Here is a 14,695-nt window from a genome sequence, read left to right on the forward strand (position 1 = left end):
CCCTAAATATTTAAGCTTATCTTGTTGTAACCTTAAGGGGCAGGTGCCTAATGCTGTGGTCAGTGTCTCTATGTGGTAGGTGGTGTTCAAAATCTCTGATTTAGCTACGTTAAGGTGAAAGTTAGAGAGTCGGCCGTAGTCACTAAAGGTGTTTAAGACTCTGGGGAGGGAGGTCTCTATGTTGGAAAGCGTCAATAAGATGTCGTCGGCATATAATGCCAATTTATGTGTGTTTGAAGTGGTTTTGATGCCTGAGATCAAAGGGTCCTCTCTGATTTTCTGCGCTAAAGTCTCTATTGAGATGGCAAATAAGATCGGTGAGAGTGGACAGCCCTGCCTGGTCCCGTTTTTGATGTAGAATCTGTCTGATAATAGGCCGTTGACCTTTACTCTAGCTGAGGGGTTTTTATAGAGGGCAAATATCTGTCTGATAAAGGTGTCGCTAAACTTCATTCTCGCTAGTACTGCCTTCAGAAAGGGCCAATGCACACGGTCAAACGCCTTTTCGGCATCTGTCGAGACCAGTATGAGAGGCGTGTTCTGAAGCTGCGCGTGAGAAACCAGCTGAAGCACCTTCAGCGTGTTGTCGCGCGCCTCCCTCCCTGGTACAAAGCCCACCTGGTCAGGGTGTATCAGCGTGGGTAGGATCTTATTAATTCTGTTGGCTAATACCTTAGCATAGATCTTTACGTCCACGTTATGGAGCGAGATCGGGCGGAAATTTTCTGGCTTATCTGGTGTTTTACCCTGTTTAGGGAGAACAGTGATGTTTGCCTCCAGCATCTGATCTGTGAATCCCCCCTCTGTCAGTAGCGAATTGAATAGGAGTGTAAGAGGTGCTAACAAGTGATGTGTGAATTCTTTGTAATATTTCACCCCTAGTCCGTCAGGGCCGGGACTCTTACCATTTGGCATACTCTTGATGGCTAGTTTAATTTCGTCGGCTGTTATCGGTCTATCCAGCTGATCTGAATCCTCTTTAGACAGTGTGGGTAGTTGGATGTCCCCTAGATATGTGTCTATATGTGATTGTGGGCTGGTGTTAGTGATATTGTAAAGTGCTTCATAGTATCGTCGAAATGTCTCAGCTATAGTCACGCTGTCTTTCTGTGGTTGCCCTGATGTGTCAGAGTCAGAGATAGAGTGTATATGTGTGTTCAACTGTTTGCGTTTCAGCGCCTTGGCTAGAGATGGGCCTATTTTATCATTCATTTCAAAATATTTTTGCTGTAGTATTGAGGCTTTGCTCTGATATTCTTTGATGAGATGGTTGTTCAGTTCGGCCTTAGCCGTGTTTAGGGACTTAAGTATTGTGGCGGACGTTGTGTTCTTCTTTAGCTCAGACTCCCAATATCGAATCTGAGACAAAGATGAGTTCAGGAATTGTCTATTTTGTTTGGTTTCTGTAGCTTTGAGTCGTATGAGTTCCCCCCTTGCTACACATTTGTGTGCTTCCCATGTCGTGGAGGTGGGCAAAGCGTCTAGTGGATTCTCAATGAAGTAGTTCCGTAGTGTAGAATCTATGGCCAGTTTGTATAGGGGGTTGTCTAGTATATGGTCATCCAGTCTCCAAATGTATGGTTTTATGGGTATATCTGGCCAGTCTAATGTGCATTGTACGGGGGCGTGGTCCGACCAGGTGATTGGCAAGATGTTAGCGCTGTCAATCAGTGAGAGGCCTATTTGGTCTGTTATGAGGTAATCGATTCTGGTGTAAACTTGATGTGGATGTGAGAAGAAGGTGTAGTCCCGTGTGTCTGGATGTAAGAATCTCCATACGTCATGTAGTTTTAGTGAGCGGATTTGAGAATTGACAGTTCTGATTATTCTGTGCGGTGTGGAGGTCTTCCCTGATGATGTGTCTAGGGAGGGGACCAAGGGTAGGTTAAGGTCGCCCGCCAAGAACAAAATGCCTCTTGAGTGTTCCAAGAGTAGTTGTGTCAGTTGTTTGAATACAATATGTTGTCCGTGGTTAGGTAGGTAGGCATTGGCTATAGTGATATAGGAGTTATACAGGATCCCCACCACTAAGAGATAAGAACCACTGGGGTCCTTGAAAACCTTGGTTGGTCGGAAGGGGATTGTATTCCTTATGAAGATACCCACCCCGCCTTTCTTAGATCCGCCCGATGCTAGGTAATGGGTGTTGTATCTGTGGGTGATGTATCTAGGCTCCCTCCCTCTCTTGAAGTGTGTCTCTTGTATGCAGATAATATCCCCTCCCGCTTTGTATAGCTGCGTGAAAGCAATTGATCTCTTTTCAGGACTGTTAAGTCCTTTGGCGTTAATGGTTATGAGTTTAATGTGACGTGGCTGCATGTTTTTGGTGCGCTATGGGTTTGGTTACGGAACTCCAGAGGGCTTTGGTTGTGGTCAATCTATTTATTAGTGAGCAGGCGTGCTGAGGGCTGGGCAGTGTCTGTCTAGTCTGTAAACCCTACTTCTTCTGTGAGTTTGTAGGGCGTGTGGTGTCTGTGTCTCTCAGGTCCAAGTATATGATAGTGAGAGGGAAGTGGTGAGAGGGGTAAGGAGAAATGGGAGAGAGGAAGGGAATAGTGGGTGAAGTGGTAGCGAAGGTAAGAGAAAGAGAGGTGAGTTTACAAGTAGGTATAATGTACTAACAGTACTGCTGCTTCACCTAGGAAGCCGGTGTTGTGTAAATAAGTAAACACTAGAAAATCATAAAAGCAGCAATCAAACAATGAAAACAGATAACTAGCAATATAGATAACTAGCAAAATAGGGTAATATCCCCGTTATTAAACCCAGCATTTGAAATAGTAAAATTAAAGATGACCTTATATTATATACGACCTGATGCCTTGGGTCAAGGACTGGCCTCCAACCTAGGCCGTGAGGGCGAACAGTCCATATGTGGATGCGTTTCCTCCGCATCATCAGCAACAGTCACAAGTGAAGGGTGTTTGTTTAGGCCCTTTTCATTGTTGGGTGTGGGTGCGGGTCGCATCCGAGTCCCCAAGAGGGGCCTTGATGTAGAGCCGTCCTTTGGTTGTTCCTCTGTCTGGATGTGTATCCGAAGTGCCTCGCAGAAGTGGGGCAGGTCATCTTGAGTTTTGTAGATGGCTGTGGTGTTGCCGTTATTGGCAATGATGCTGACCGGGAACCCCCAGCGATAAGCGATTTTCTTTTCTCGGAGCACTGATGTTATGTGGCTCAGGTCCCTTCTCTTTTGGAGAGTCGTGGGACTCAGGTCTGTAAAGATCTGAATGCGGCAGCCAGCATGTGTGAAGTCTTGCTTTTGCCTTGAATGTTTTAAGATGTCCTCCTTGTCTTTGAAGTGCAGCAACTTCAGGATAATGTCCCTTGGGGGTGCTTTAGGTGGAGGTTTTGCTCTGAGAGCTCGGTGCGCCCTTTCGATGATTACCTCAGGGGCATTCTCGTCGCCTTTCAACGTGCGGAACATAGCCTGCAGGCAGCCCTCCAAGGCTCCTGGATGGATGGATTCTGGTATTCCTCGGACTCTCAGATTGTTTCTCCTGCCTCTGTTGTCTAAGTCCTCGACCTTCTCTAGTAAGTTGTATATGGTTTCTTCTTGATCGTAGAGAAGGCGGGACATATGATTGATATCGTTACTGGTTGTGTTGTGATTTTCTTCTAGATTGGTAACTCTCCGTGTCACCTTTGATAAATCCCTTTTGAGATCCCCATACCAGCCCTTTACTTCAGTGAGCATTTCTTTAAAGTCCTCTTTAGAGCATAAAGATTTGAGGTCTTCTCTAGTGATTTGTTGTGTAGCGCTGAGAGCGGGGTTCGCTGTCTGAGTACCGGGTTGTGGGCTTGGTACGGGCACAATGCTGTCTGCAGTTTGTTGTGGTGTCTTTAACATAGACTCAGATGGTTTTAAGAACTGCTGCATGGTTCTGGGATGAGATATACTGTCCAGCTTAGCCGGTTTTTTCGCCGGCATGCTGATATAATGTGGTGAGGGTTAGCGTGGATGGGGGCTAGCTGCTCCTTTAGGGTTATTGCAGACCCAAAAATAAAGTTCTTAATTCAAATGCAATTGCTGGCCCCTGGGCTTGTGTCCCCTGCGCACCCCAAAGGTGTCACTGACCTCTTCTTCTATTCTGTGTCTGGTATGCTTGGGGTTAAGGTGGGTGAGGACAGTTTGCTTTTTGTTTCTTTTTAACACATGGTTTTTGTGCTGTTTCTCTTGCGCACTGTGTGGGGCTGCTGTCTGGCGGGTCGCTATTCTGGCTATGCGACTCAAGGGTCATCTGCAAGTGGGTATTGCCTGGTAGGGGCTGCGTGGGTTCCCCGTCTCCAGTGGCTGAATTTTGAGTCGTGCGGCAAGGAGAAAAGAAGCAAGCCGCCACAGAAAGTGCGCAGGGCGTGTGGATCGCAGCAAACGTTAGGAGCTGAGTAGGTGTGCCCCTTGTTTCAGTGTTTATTTAGATATAAGGTGTGTGCCTGCCCCGCTGGGGGTTCTATTGAGTTCGTGGGTGGATTTGTCCCTGTGACGGAAGGCTGCTGTGCTGCAGTGCTGTGGGAGGCTAGTATCTTTGCCGCCTGAGGCCTAGTTTGTGCGCCTTCTTACCTCGCTGCCCCGTTGTGTAGTTTCCGCTTTGAGGGAGGGCCGCGCCCGCAGAGCTGTTATGTTCTCTGATGTGGGAGACTGTTGGCGGGTGTCAGTGGCCGTTGAGTTGCAGCGTTAAGGCTCCCTGTGTGGATTTTGGTTTGGGTGCCGCTGAAGTCTGGATGCGTGTCGTCTTTCCCTTCAGGTCCGGGCGTCGCTCGATGATATGAGCGGGCCCGGGGTTGGTGACAGGGGTTTGCGGCTGTTGGGATGGTGATCCAGGCTCAGGGGGTTGTCTCCTCTAATGCGGTGCAGTATTTAAGGCATCGGTCGGGTGTAACTGCTGGGTTTAGTAACTTAGGGCCTAGGAGCTATTGCACTACACGGCCATTTCGCTGAACGGCCAAGCTCCGCCCCCTCAGTCTGTTATGTTTTTATCTTCTCACAAACCCCTGTTATTGTATAGCCCATCTCTGTTCCCAGCACTATAGAATTTTGCTATACAAATAAATGATAACAATAATAATGAGCATTCAGTTTTAAACAACTTTCCAATTTAGGTCTCGTTTCTATTGAGGTGGTTAAGTTTGGAAACTGGTGGTAATTTTTTTTTTATCTCCATTAAAGTCTATGGAGAAGTTTTAGGTTACGACCAGTTTCCAAACGTTACCACCTCAATGGAAACTAGGCCTTATTTCGGTAGGCGGATAAGCGCAGAAGAGCGTGCATGTGTCTTTAGCAGTCTATGACCTAGTTTCCATTGAGGTGGTAAATTATGGAAACTAGTGATACAAATATTTATCTTCATTAAATTCTAAGGAGATTTTTTTAAGTTACCACCACTTTCCAAACTTTACCACCTCAATGGGAACTATGCCTATGGCAGCAGTGTTTGTAACTGTATAACATTGCTATAAATAATGCTGCAAACACTGCTGCCAGGTGGCTTAAGGCACTTGCACGCTCCTAAGCTCACCTAGGATTACTCTTTAACAAAGGATACCAAGAGAAATATACAAAATTGATAACAGAAGTAAATTTGAAAGTTGTTTAAAATGTCAAGTCCATTTATCTAATGTTATCTAATAATTATCTACAGAAAATCTCTATTAAAGGGATAGAAATGTCAAAATGTAAATGTGCATGAGTGCATTTCAATTTTAAATAGAAACATTTTTGAAATATACTTCCATGAGCTAAAATGCTTCTAGATAAAGTGAGTACTGTTTTTGTCAGTGGCATATGCACATATGTTGTGAGGGCCTGTGTACCAGCATACAAACACCTTCTCAGAGAGCTGGCATTGATGTGTATTGTGTCTCTAAAGACATAACTTGTGCCATACAAGGCACTGCAGACTCTCTGCGGGGGGAGGTGTCTGAATGCTGGTGCACAGGGTGAAACACATATTATATGCAAGTAATAATACATTAATCTAACACGTTACAGCCTTTTATGTCAGATTCCTCCCAGTTATATAAAACTGATATGAGGTGACTTACATGGGGTTATTATGTATTTACATTTTGATTCCATCTTCTTTATATATCGATATCATGGTGCAATCAGAAAACGATACCTTTTAATAGCTTTTAAACTATTTCGTTTTTTTATCCCAGAGAGTGTTCATCCAAATGCACAATATTATGTATGGGCCATTGAATTAGAAGCATGATGTATTTGCCTCACTGTACGAATTGCCACTTTTCTTAGATTAAAAATTACTGCTAATTATTTAGCATCTTAACGACTTTGACTTGTGTGCAATACGTTGTTGATGGCTACAAGATGACAGTAAAATGATAGCAAGCATATGCATCAGATCAGACAGCTCGCTTAATTATATTTATGGAATCACTTAAGTTATATTTCATAATAAAGTAAGAGTTTGCAGAATGATAATTTGCCATCATTACTTGCCTATTTAATTAGCCAGAATGTAATACCAACTATAGCTAGCAACTTACCAGGAAGCGGCCTGTGTTTCTGTGTTACAACGAATTGTTATGTGCAACACATTGCTTGAACTTTTTATACGAAATACAGATTACCCTTTTTGTGTCTTTGTAAATATTTATATATGTAAATAGTTTATATAAACATTTTAGGGTGTTTACTGTCCCTTTAAAGAAACATTTGAGACAAAATTGAAATGCACCTCTATATATGATCAGTGCTCCAGCATTTTGAACAGATTGACAGCTCACAGAGCTGGCGGTAACTAGTACATTGAGTCATCCCTGGCGTAAAACAAGGCACCTCTGGCATTTTGAGACAGGCAATAAAAAAGAATGTGCAAACAATGTTTTGTGAAAAATAGGATTGTTAAAGTAACTAACAGAGTTTCCTTGTTTGCACACTCTCCTTATTGCCCATTTTTAGCTTTCCCTAATTATCCTCAGCAGAAGAGAAAGTTAAGAGAAAAACCTAGGTTTCAACATGTCGCCCATTATTTTATAGAAACTAAAGTACTTTATACAAAATCAGTGGAATTGAGAAAACCAACAATTTTCAAAGTTAAATTACAGGAAAAGGGGACATTTTAATCAATCAAAGTAGATTACAAAGTTTTTTTACAACACAATTACACATTTTATACTACGATCTCAAACTGTTAATTGTCCGTTTAAGTAAAGTGACATTTAACAGAATCTGCAACATTCAACATAGTGATTAGTTAGATCAAAGCACAAGCTCATTAACATCTGTCTCTAATTGGCCACCACAAATGTGCCCATGAACATGGATTTCACAGTTTTTTTAAAAGGGTGCATCTCTGCTCATGATTTGCAAAACATTGTAAAAATGACATTGTTAAATTATTATTTTCCAATGCAGTGCTTAATTGCTGACATATGATAGGAGTTTAATGTCACTTTCATTAGGGGATGTGGGCACTTGGCAGAGCTGCATAGTCCCTCTAATCTATAAAGAAATAATAATAATAACTTGCCTTTGGGGAACCTGTGGTCAGCAAAGTAACATGATGCAAGGTGTTGCACTAAATTTGTAGCCCTCCAAAATTCTGCAATGCTGAGTTGTGGCACAGTTTCTTTATGCCCAAATACACCACTAACCTGCCTTAATTTTATGTGTAACTAATAGATTTAAAAAATGTCCTCAAGTGATACTTCAAAAATATAGAGAATTTATTGTGGAAAAAAACACTATAAGTTGAAAGCTGAAACATCATTTGAATTAGCAACCCTTACGCGTTTTACACAAATACAAATACTTTGTAACAAAGGTGATTGTTACAAGTTCTACATAGTTTTAATACATTTGAACTATGTGATATACAGGAGCTAATATTTAACACTTGTCTATACAATTATATCAATTATTGTTGCTAAAGAGCCATATTAGTGAGTATATATATAGTCTTGTGAAAAAGAAATAACACGCTCTTTGAATTCTATTGATTTACAAGACATAATAACAATCATCTGGTCCTTAGCAGGGCTTAACATTAGGTAAATACAACCTTAGATGAACAACAACACCTGACATATTACACTGTGTCATGATTTATTGAAAAATAAGCCAAAATAGAGAAGCCATTTGTGAAAAACTAAGTACACCCTTACTGCTTCCATAGGAATTAAGAGGCGAAGTAGCAGCCAAGTGCAGCTAATCAATAGCCATTGATTAATTGATCATCAGCAAGTGTGACCACATCTATAAAAGCTGAAGTTTTAGCAGTTTGCTGGTCTGGAGCATTCAGGTTTGTTAACACAATGCCAAGGAGGAAAGACATCAGCAATTATTTTAGAGAAGCAATTGTTGCTGCCCATTCGTCTGGGAAGGGTTATAAGGCCATTTCCAAACAATTTAAAGTCCATCATTCTACAGTGAGAAAGATTATTCACAAGTGGAAAACATTCAAGACAGTTGCCAATCTTCCCTGGAGTTAACATCCCAGCAAATTCACCCCAAGGTCAGACCGTGCAATGCTCAGAGAAACTGAAAAAAACCAAGAGTTATATCTCAGATTCTGCAGGCCTCAGCATGTTAAATGTTAAAGTTCAGGACAGTACAATTAGAAAAAGACTGAACAAGCAGGATTTTTATGGAAGGGTTGCTAGGAGAAATCCTCTTCTCTCTAAAAAGAAAATGGCAGCATGGCTTAGGTTTGCAAAGTTTCATCTGAACAAACCACAAGACTTCTGCAACATTGTCCTTTGGACAGACGAGACCAAAGTGGAGATGTTTGGCCATAGTGCACAGCGCCAGGTTTGGCGAAAACACAGCACATCAGCACACCTCATACCAACTGTCAAGCATGGTGGTGGAGGGTTGATGATTTGGGCTTGTGTTGCAACCAAACGACCTGGGCACCTTACAGTCATTGAGTCAACCATGAATTCCTCTGTATGCCAAAGTATTCTAGAGTCAAATGTGAGGGCATCTGTCCGACAACTAAAGCTTGGCCGAAATTGAGTCATGCAATAGGACAATGAGGATAAAACTTGGTCCTGGGAATGACAAAAAAGAAGAGGCGCTCTGGTGCAGATAAACCCAACAATAAGTGAGATTTCTAAAAGGAAGGAATACTGATACTCACAAAGATATTTGCACTTCCAGTGCAATAATCCGCAAGCCGAAGCTTCAGAGCCGTTCGGCTGACTCTTTCTCTCCCGATATGCTCCCGGCAATATTCAGGCCCCTAAGAGGAATGAAGCATAGGACACCTTTGGTGCAGATCACCCTGACCAATATCGAACTAACAACAGTGGGTAGATGTATATACTCACAAACGTGTGTATACAAACAGTGCAATATCGGGCGGACCGAAACTTTATAAAGCCGTTCGGCTGACTTCCAACAAAAGTGGCTGTTACTCTCGAATATCCAGTGGAAAGAATAGTTCAAAGCAAGGTAGAACAATGTAAAAACTTTTATTAAAAATCTTAAAACTTCGCTACGCGTTTCTCGGCTGCACGCCGTTTCATCAGGCTCATCCTAGGACAATGATCCCAAGCACACCAGAAAATCTACAACAGATTGGCTGAAAAAGAAAAGAATCAAGTTATTGCAATGACCCAGTCAAAGTTCAGACCTCAACCCGATTGAAATGCTGTGGCGGGACCTTAAGAGAGCTGTGCATAAACGAATGCCCAGAAACCTCAATGAACTGAAGCAACTTTGTAAACGTTGTAAAGAAGAGTGGGCCAAAATTCCTTCACAACGATGTGAGAGACCGATAAAGTCATATCGAAAACGATTACTTCAAGTTATTGCTGCTAAAGGTGGTTCTACAAGCTATCGAATCATCAGATGTACTTAGTTTTTCACACATGGCTTCTCCATTTTGCCTTTATTTTTGTTAAATAAATCATGACACTGTGTAATATATCATGTGGTGTTGTTGATCTGAGGTTGTATTTACTTAATTTTTGTAAGGTACATTGTCAATAATAGTGACTATATAGCGGGCTGGTGTGTCTGACATGTTTGCCTTGATTATACGTATACACCAGACTAGGCTGTGACATTTTGTGAGCAACTGAGCTGCCTCCCTTGTTATTTCCATTATTTAATACAGTCATATTAATATAGATAATGTGAGTCGCCCATGATGAATATAAAAACATGCAAAGTGATGTGTTAAGATGACTTACAAAATGTAAATCACTTGACTTAGGAAGTGCTGCAGGACCTAGCCTTGTAACAAGTACTGGAGAATGTATAGCAATAATATGATTATTAGAATGCTGTAGTCGGTTCATGTCTTGTAGGCTTCAGAATAATTTCTTAGTGCATTGGAGAGTCTCCAATTTTGCTATAAAGTTTGAACTTTAAATATTTCCAGCACAATAGTGTGAAAATAAAGTGCAAACTTTTGAAAGAAACACATTTTTCGATCATCTACATTAACATTAAAATGACTGAACGTGCTTTGTATAAGCAGGTTCATGAAATAAGTGACCTCATTTATTAGGGTGACGATTAACATGTAAATGTAAAAGTGTTTTTATTTTAGGGAACATGGCAGTATATTTTTCTCTTTCTTGAAACTTATCTTTGGAAAAGCTCTTTATACAAACTAAAAAAAATGTATTCTTAAAAATGGATATTGAAGTTAGAATGAAATGTTCCTGAGTCACAGTGTGCAATTTAAAGAGACACTAAATACTAAACACACTTCACGCACCTTCCTCTAATCATGGGTGCTGCCATATTGGAACTTAGGTTACACTGCAGGTATCTAAAGGAGAGGTACTGCACATGTGCAAATATGTCCGCTCTGGAATGCAGTGAAAGACAGATTTAAGCATTACAGCACTCATGATTAGAGCGAGGCACCGAATAACCCGAAGAATGCGTATGCCTATAAAATTGATTTAGTATTATATGTCCCTTTAAAAAAAATCTAATTTACCTCTAGTATCCAATTTAGTTATTTGATTTGGTATCTTTTGTTGAAACTTACCTCAGTTCAATAACAGCATACTGAGGTAGGCTCAGGTGCGTGCATGTGTGTGTTTTGCAAACACTGCTGCCATATAGTGCTTAAAGGGAAATTCAATTTAAAATGAAATGCTCATGGTTCAAATACAGCACGGAATTTTACTTTGTTCTATTTGATAAATGCATATCTAGGTAGGCTCAGGAGCAAGGATGCAAAACTGGGAGCTATCTTGTCATGGACTCACCGTATTTGTTCAGCAAGCTCCCAGTAGTGCATTACTGCTCTGTTGCTGATTTTAAAGGGCTATGGGACTCATGAGTCAGATAGAACTTGTGATTGTAAACAACTTTCCTTCTATTATCAAGTTTTCTTTGTTTTCTTTTTATCCCTTTGTTGAAAAGCAGGAAGGTAAGGTCAGGAGTGTGCACGTGCCTGCAGTGCTAGATGGCAGCAGTTTTGCAAGGTTATGCAGCTGCAAGAGCACTAGAGGGCAGCACTATTTCCTGTCATGTAGTGCTCCAGACACCTAGGTAGCTCTTCAACAAAGAATATCATGGGAATGAAGCAAATTTGATAATAGAAGTAAATTGCAAACTTCTGTCTGATTCACAAAATAAATTCTTTCGGTTTCCTATCCCTTTAGCTATGTGTTCTATTTATTGCAATAATAAAATGGTCTGACATATTAGAGCACTTACTTTTTACACGTTTATGTCCCTTTAAGTCACGCGTACCTCAGTATGCTTTATTAATGTAAAGAAGCTACGTTTTAATAAACATATATTTGATAACAGAAATAAATGAGTTGTTTCAAGTTGACCACTGTATGTAAATCCTAAGGTTCCCACATATACAATAAAGTATTAGCCATAGAGCAAGACTATGAATTTCTTTAGGTTAAAACTACTTGAGTGGTTTAGGAAAACAATGTAAGGACTTTTACATTTATTGCGTGACTTGTTTTTAGCTAAATAAATGAAAGTAGAACGGCATAATCAACAAATGCATAATAACAAGACAATACAATAGCAGTCAATCTGAATTAGATGTTTTTGCCAAATTCTGACATTTCCTTCCATTTTCCTGCCCCCTTTGTCATGTGACTACAATTAGTCAATCACAGATTCGTACATGAACTCTTGCACATGCTCAGTATGAGCAGGTGTCCCGGAAAGTATCTATATAAAAAGCATGTGCACAATCTGATGCTGAAAGCAAATAGCATTTTTTGTTACTTTCACGCTCTTGATGGTAATGTTTCTTTTATACTCAGGTTAGGCTTTAATCTGTTACTTCTATATTTTTATTTCAAAGTGGTTGAGAAGCTGTTCCATGAATTAAAGATCAATTATGCAATGTTTCCTGGCATTAATCCTGTGCCTTGAATATTTTAACTTTCATGACCTCTTATTTAATCCTTGAAATATGCATTTCTCTTAAAACAGATCGTTATTTAACCTACAAATTACTGCAGCTAGAGCCAATGATTTGTAAATCTTTTGCTATTGGATGTTGAATTCATCTTTCCAGTAGTAAAGTGAAACGTAGGCACTAGTAACGACAAAGGAGACTTAACGGGACACTCAAGTCAAAATAAACTTTTATGATTCAGACAGAGCAGCAGTTTTAAGACACTTTCCAATTTACTTCTATTATCATATTTTGCAGTCTTTTTATATGCAAGATCCTACTGAGCATGTGCACAAGCTCATAGGGTATACGTATACTAGTCTGTGATTGGCTGACACATAATACAGGGGGCCGGAAAATAGGAGAAAAAATAAATGTGTCAGAATAAAATCTACTGCTTTTATGATATTCAGAGTAGGTGTTAAATCATTGTCTTATTATTATGCACTTGATAATTATGCAATTGTACTGCATTGTGTGGTTCTTTAAACAAATTAATTGCTCTTAAAGAGACATTGTTGTGCAAAAATTGTGTTTTTCTACTATTAAGGTTGCAGTTGTTTGTGTTTAAGCCCAGCTAAGAGCCACACAGACGGTGATTGAACACAGACGGTGATTAGTGGAGTGTGTGCTTGCTATTGCCTATCCCTTTCCAGAGGTTAAACACACAGAGTTGCAGCATTAATAGTGCATGTCAGCTCCAAATAGGGTTCCCACCTCAGCCATGTTTTCCTGGATAGTTATGAGTTACACATGCTGCGGGGTGTGCAGGGAGGAACATGAATAGTGCTGTCCAGAGGCGCAATACGTTTTCCCCTCTGCACACCCTACAACACGTGTAACTCATAAGTGTCCAGGAAACCATGGCCGAGGTGGCACAGCAGCAATGCACTACCGGGATATAGCTGAACACATCTGGTGAGACAATGCTTTAATTACATTGCTGTTTTGTGGTTTGGAAGCTGGAGGCAGGAGAAGAAGGTATGTAAAGAAATACTTACAGTATATATAGATCATGTGTATTTATGTCTGAGTAGGTTTTCAAGTTATCTCCCTTCTCTCTTCTTTCCTAAAAACCACAAGTAATGAATATAAACTGTGTTCCATATCCGTGCTCCCTTTTAGTAACCCTTCTTTGAACTGTCTCTAATTTATTCAGGTCTTTCTGGATATATGGTCTCCAGAACCGCACACACTACTATAGGTGAGGCCCAGGCCCCTCTGAAAGAGAAAGGGTTAATTTGAAGGAATTATTTAAACAAATGTAATTGTTGGCTCGGCACCCATCCATACTATGCTATGTATTCTATATTGTGACTTTCACATTGTCTGTATTGAATGTGTGACATTTCCAGTAATTCTGCAGTGAGTATTACTGGATATTAAGTGTTTTCATCCCACTATAGAAGTTTTAAATTGATTTATATGAATGCTCATTGCCATTTTTTTTTTTTTTTTAACGACGGGGTAAGATACTGAGCCCTCATTTTATTCCTTCTCGCAGCCTACTCGACACCCAGCACCTCTCCCGCAAACCGATTCGTCAGTGTTGGACCAAGGGATCCAAGCTTTGTAAATATCCCTCAACAGACACAGGTTAGTAACTTCTTACATACGTGTCTACTAATGTATAAATGGTAAAAGTAACGTAGAAAGACATTTTGCAGTATATTTTTATGCTTTTAGATTTGTTTGTTTTTTAATGACACCTCTTAAAGGAACAGTAAACACTTGTAATATAAAATATTTCATTATTCATAGTAAAACAACTCTGCAATATTCCCACATTTCCATGTAATTTCTCTCTGAATAGTCTGGATTTTCTAGAAAAGGAAATGCACATTGCAGGCATCAACCAAGGCTTACCCTGCTACATAGATATGCCTTTGAAAAACATTTTGAAAGGTCTGCTGTCCTTTGTTACAATTTACTAGTCTAGGTTTAATGATTTGGACATCAATAGATATTTAAACGGACAGACAGATATATAGATACTATTAGATAGATAGATAGATAGATAGATAGATAGATAGATAGATAGATAGGTAGGTAGATAGTTTCAAGAATTTGGAATGACTGCTTGTAATTGTCTACTCTATGCCAATCTTTTTTGATTTTTAAATAGCTTATAATTACAACAGCTGTTTTATTGCTGAAGATTTTGTCAGAGAAATAAAAATGTAGCCCACTAAAGCGCCATAGACCCCTGTATTGAATCCGTATTGTTCCCAACAGGAGCACATTATGCCAGTTCTGGAATCTGGGCCAAATATTTGTTTCACTGCCAAAGCTAATACAGTTTATTATTGGAATTTTCAGCTAAATAAATATTTTAA

At 40.2% G+C, this 14,695-nt stretch overlaps 1 protein-coding gene across 9 annotated transcripts in view; it reads left to right on the forward strand.

The window, feature by feature from the left end:
* The window catches only part of NFIA (nuclear factor I A), a 761,934-nt gene that overhangs the window by 646,413 nt on the left and 100,826 nt on the right, over window positions 1–14,695 (forward strand). For all 9 annotated transcript variants that reach the window (XM_053693636.1, XM_053693638.1, XM_053693642.1 and 6 more), the window contains one exon: window positions 13,864–13,955. In XM_053693636.1, the coding sequence (XP_053549611.1) occupies window positions 13,864–13,955 (92 nt within the window). The remainder of the gene's footprint in view (window positions 1–13,863; window positions 13,956–14,695) is intronic.

Source organism: Bombina bombina, chromosome 10, assembly GCF_027579735.1.
Source record: "Bombina bombina isolate aBomBom1 chromosome 10, aBomBom1.pri, whole genome shotgun sequence".
In the NCBI taxonomy this organism is placed as follows: domain Eukaryota; kingdom Metazoa; phylum Chordata; class Amphibia; order Anura; family Bombinatoridae; genus Bombina; species Bombina bombina.